A 5,450-nucleotide genomic window follows, 5' to 3' on the forward strand; every position below is an offset into this window, starting at 1 on the left:
GTTTTTCTTTCTTTTTTTATTATTCTGGGCCAGCTTTAGCTCTGAGGCTTGGCTCCAGCTCTTAGGCCTTGTCTGCTGAAAGCAGGTATCTGGTTTGTTTGGGTTCTATAATCAAAACAGTTTCAACTCCAGCTGTGAGATCCCGGCTAGCTGAAAGCAGGTTTCTGGGGTTTTGCTTAGCTTCTATATTTGTTTAGTTTCTAAACAATGTTTCAAAATGCAAGCTCAGAGGCCGGCAGCGGCAGGTGGGGAACATTGGAGTCCTCCGTCACTGAAGCAAGCAAGCCTCATGTTCGCTTCAAGCTGCCTGGTTGCCAGCGCCATCTTGGCTGGCAGTTAATTTGCATATCACCCTGATTAGCCAATGGGAAGGGTAGTGGAGGTATAACTAATTACCATGTTTCTCTTTTATTAGATAGGATTTGCTTAAAGTAAGGATCCAAACTGATGTGACAGGAGCACCTTCAGACATCTGATTCCTCTCCCTAAATGTGGGCATCATGGTTTTGCAGATTAGCATTGGGGTAACAAAAGTTCATGATTCAAATACTTTTAAATGGCAGTTTCCACCACTGCCTGCTGGAGGAGCGCGGCCGCAGGCCCTCTGATGTCCCATTCTTTTTTTTTTTTTTGGTACAATCAACTTTTAAGTGCTCACAGACAAATTCAATTTAACTTATTTAAAAAAAACAAAACCCAACATCTTGAATTCTCTGGATTTCCTAGTTCCATTGCTTTAATGTCTTCAAAGCACCTGTTAAAAAGACAATAGGGCAAAAGAAGTTACTTCAAAAAGAATATTTGGGACCCTAAATTATAACTATTTGAAATATACTTCTCTAATTATTCACTGAAGCAATAAGAAATGGTATCACTCACCGATCTTAGCACACACTCTCCTGTAATTCTCCACAGCATGCACTGTCCTACACATTCTGGGATGATCCGCCTTCTGGTGGAGAGGGAGGGGCAAAAGTGGGTTCACAGTTGAGTATGAAAAACAGCTTATTCTTATATTATTTGTTGCTGTTTTACTTTCCATGTGAACAACTGTAAACCCACTTTTGACCCACCCTGTATTTTAAATAATATTTTGAGTAACATCCCTTTAAGATCATATTTTAAGGGTCTGGAAACCAATGCATTGAAGAACTTTTTACATATCCGCTCAAGTTCTTGCACCCTCGACCCAAGACACTTTGCTGATTCATTTTCTGTCTGGTCTGCCTGCAGTCACTGCTGTTCTCGGGAACAAACAAGATGCTTCCGAAAGCAGTTCCACAGCCTGGACGCAGGCCCTGCACTCAGCATGAGCAGTGGTGCCTGGTCCTCACTGGCCACACACACAAGCTGCAGCTCAGCAAAATGAATGGGCTGGTTCTCTAGTCTTACATGAATTTTAAATTAATGCAAATACCTTTCTCAATTCACAACTTCATATTCGTTAGAATAAGTACATTTCTAGCTGTATGTTCACACTGTAGTAATTTCTTTTACAATACACATCAGTACTTTTGAAAACAAAATTCTTGTTTTTAAAACTTCAAAAACTAAACTAAGCAGGAAAGGTGTGGGGGTTTTATTTATTTATTTTATTTATTTTTTTGCAGGCGCCCAGATGAGGGGCTAAGACCTTATTGCCATCAGCTCCAGGCTCCGCGCGGTGCGGGGTTTTCTAACTGGTTACCGTCCCAGAAGCACCACGTGTCTTATGCTGTGAGACCAGCTTTGCTTCAGGCCGGCGTCCTGTGCTTTGTAAACCAGAGCAGGGTTTACCCTGAGTGAAGAAACTGCTCTCGCCAGCACAGCCAGCCACAGGTTCTAGTGCGGGGCAGGGCCTACTGACCACCTCAGCCTCCACTGCGCAAATGCACCTCAATCTGCTCACAAGAAACTTGCTCAACGAAGCTCTGTGAATGGGGGACCAGTCACCCCGGGTCCTTCCTCCAGATGGGGACACACCTGTTCTCGAACGTCTGTTACGGTCACGTTTCAAGTATAGGGAAAGCACACAGAGACCCACCTAGTCCTCACTGAGGGCTAGTGCTGTCCAAGAGCCATTCTTTTATCTTAAAACCATCTGCGCCCCGGCAGCCCTTCTCGGAAAGTGCGCCCCGGCCCGAGGCTTGCGTGCCGTGACTGAGGTCAGACCATGTTCGCTTCAGGAGGCTTTGTCATCGTGCAGCCGCAGAGAGCAAACTGCCGGCGAGCACTGCGATTCGGCCTTTCCTGTCATCACTCCTCAGTAACAGGCTCTGCACAAGAGCACAGCGCGAGGAGGGAGTACCTGATGTGCCGCTTGCACGCTGCGCAGCTCAGGGGCGCAAGGCGGGTGGCAGGGGTGCGGCCAGTCCTCCTTCCCAGGCTGTCTGCAAAATGTCAAAGTTAAAACCTTACACATTATTTGCGAACAAATGACTTTTATGACAACTGTTAGGAAAATGATCATAGGGACGTCATAACCCCAACTACCTGATTTAGCATACCCTTTCTTCAATCACGTCCCCCATATTTCCAGCATCCTTTTAATCCATACCAAGGACACGTTTTTATTGATTTTTAGGGAAACATGGAAGCCCCCCCAAACCTGGGAATTGAATCGCAACCTTTTGGTGTGCCTGTCTACGCTCCAACCAACAGGGCTACCTGGCCAGGGCTAGTCTATCAACTTGATGTTTCAGCCAAAATTCTGGTAGTTTCTGACTCTTTTCTTATTAAAATGCCTACCAAAGGACACTTTTTCCTTTTGAAGTACTGAAGAGTTTATCTTCTCTTTTTCTGCCATTAAAGATTAGCCCTTAAAGAGATGAGACTAGTTCTTACAATCTCTTCTATTTATAATTTAGTGTTCAAACTTGAATTAAGGAAAGTTGTATCTGACACCTGATTATGACATCATAGTATTCTTTTAAAAGTCAGCCTCATTGACTACTGGGAAAAGCTGTTCAATCGTTTCTCCCTCGTACGTTTCTTTCTTTTTAAAAGATTTTAAAAATGATTGTTAGAAAGGGAGAGGGAGAGAAACACTGATGGGAGAGTGACACAGCCACCAGCCTCCTCCTGCACGCCCCTCACCAAGCATCAGGATCGAGCCTGCAGCAACCCTTTGGTGCAGGGGTCGATGCTCAACCACTGAGCCACACCACCCGGGGCTTCAGAATGCTTCTTCAAATGCAAACAACCTACTTGGTATAGAATCAAGGACATATTTTCCTCCTCATAATGAGCCAGAGAAGGCCGATTTTAAAGATAATGACTATTTCAGAAACTTACTTTGAGGCTGTCTGTTTAAGTAAGAGCTCAAATAAGACAAATTTTCTATTTTAGTAGCTTCTCAAGCTGAATCTGGCCAGTTTCCTTTAGTAAAACTGTTCACTCACTAAGTACTTTTCAATTCACTATGAGTGGTAAATAGTTTGAAGAAAATAAGTTATCTATAAAACTTAGATAGAAGAATAAAGTCTCTTAAATTTTGTAAAATATATTTTCTTACTAAACATTTTTTTACCCACACAAAATAACTCTCCCTTATCTCCAGCTTCCACCTCCCACAGTGACAGGAGAGCAGGTGTGTGTGTTTAGTTAATCACTTTATGAAACTTAGTCTCCAAATGCTTTTCATTTGCTGCTCCTTTCACCTACAAGTAAGAACAGCAAACCACAGTAAAAGGGCAGCTGATTAAACAAGGTCATGGTCATTAGTTTGCTTTAAAATTAATCAGGAAGCTGGTTGCTTATTTTGTTACAACAATAAAAAATTCTCCACCTTTCATCCTTACAATTCTAAATATCAGATTGTTGTTGGAACCAATATATTGTATTCATCACTTACAAAGAAAACCAGTCGCTGTCTGCTCGATTTCCCACAGGCAATGGGGGGCCCAATAGTCACAGAAACACAGATTCTGAGCGTTTTTAATTGTTGAAAAAAATGAGCAAACTTCCCATCAAAGTGTCACAAGAAACTGAGTGATACAACAATGAAAAAGATTCTCAGGGTTTGAAATCTCACTATATAATACCAAGGTGTAGATTCCTCTCATTTCATTTACAGTATAATGTTCTAAAAACGCCTTTCTTCCAGGGAAAGCATTTATGGGATTTAATGACACAATTCCACTTGGACTAGTCTGCGCTCAGTGTGCGGAGTCTGACCACGCTGCAGATGGACTCAGCCTCTCAGGCAGCACCACAGGCGCTCGCCCAGGGTTTACAAACCCTGACACCAGCGCGCCTTCCTAGCCATCTCCTCAGACACAACCTGAAACAACATGTTGTTTATTGTAAGTGATATACTTCAGTAGATAAATATATGAACAGTAATCAACAATTCTCTTTAAGAATAAAATATTTAGCCCTTTGTATATCAAATCAGACCATGAAAGGTAAAATAATTCATCGAAAGGTACATTATTTTCAAATATATAAACTATGTGCTAAAGTAAAAAAAATAAAATGTCCTTTAGTTCAGAGCTGCGCCCGGGCGCTGTCAGGGGCCGCGCGAGGAGACGGGTCCTCCGCCCTGAGGGTCGCTCCTGCCGGTCTCTGCCTCTGCAACGAACAACAAAGGCCAGCATCAGTCAAAGGGCACCTTCTGAACTTCACTGGAGAACACTGTTACTTATTCAAACAACAAATTACAGAAAATTTAACATAAAATGTGCAAAAATGGCAACCCATTCCAGACCGTCAGGAAGTCTACCAACACCTCCTGCACAGTGAGGTCTCCCAGTGCCAGCCTGGGCGGCATGACTCGGTCAGCGTGGGACTATAGAGCGATGCAGCCTGAGCTGGTGAGAGTGTTCTCAAAAGTAAAGCAAGTGGCTCTGGTGACGAAGACGATGATGCGCCGCCAACACCAGCGAGCACCTCCTGGGCAACGCTGACCCTGTGAGGTGGACACAGCACAGGTCCTCACCCCATTTCATAGACGAGGAAGCAGAACGGAGAGTGACACCTTGGAAGAGAATCAGCTATTCACACCCTGACAGGCTGACGTTACGAGGACAGGAGCACAGAAGGTTCTTACAGACAGAACACCTCCTTACATACAGGAGAACCAGATACTTTGAACTCACTACAACAGAGCTAAGTGCAAGGCCGCCAGGACGAAGGAGCACTAACCAACCAGGAAACTACTTCTCCAGGGAGCGGTCTACCCTTGTCATTCTGTAATCAGGCTTCTTTCCACACCTTTATTTCTATCCATTATTTGAAACTACCTTCATTTTAAGAGGGCATTTGGGAACGATGCTGACACACTAATGCACTACAAGTAACGAGAGAGAAGAGAACCCTGGAGATGGCCTTTGAAGGCTCTGTGGTCATGTAAAACCTTCCTCTGTCTTTCAGCATCTCACGGGTGGCCCAGGATTAGAGAAGCAACTCCCTTTCCTCCCGCAGACTGCTGGCAGCAACAGCAGCGACATGCAGCAGTGGGCGCAGACACC

General features: G+C 44.1%; 1 protein-coding gene across 3 annotated transcripts in view; it reads right to left on the reverse strand.

Annotated features, from left to right (window-relative positions):
• Window positions 1–618: 618 nt before the first annotated feature.
• The window catches only part of RNF149 (ring finger protein 149), a 26,890-nt gene continuing 22,058 nt past the window's right edge, over window positions 619–5,450 (reverse strand). The window contains exons 6-9 of one of the 3 annotated variants that reach the window (XM_015571563.1): window positions 3,513–4,551; window positions 2,288–2,365; window positions 880–952; window positions 619–754 (exon numbers count right to left, since the gene is read on the reverse strand). In XM_015571563.1, the coding sequence (XP_015427049.1) occupies window positions 4,490–4,551 (62 nt within the window). In that variant the 3' untranslated portion in view covers window positions 619–754; window positions 880–952; window positions 2,288–2,365; window positions 3,513–4,489. Of the gene's footprint in view, window positions 755–879; window positions 953–2,287; window positions 2,370–3,508; window positions 4,552–5,450 lie in introns of all 3 variants that reach the window. The other 2 variants (XM_015571564.1, XM_015571562.1) reach the window with 2 other exon arrangements.

The sequence above is a fragment of the Myotis davidii genome, unplaced genomic scaffold (genome assembly GCF_000327345.1).
Source record: "Myotis davidii unplaced genomic scaffold, ASM32734v1 scaffold1569, whole genome shotgun sequence".
Taxonomy (NCBI): Eukaryota; Metazoa; Chordata; class Mammalia; order Chiroptera; family Vespertilionidae; genus Myotis; species Myotis davidii.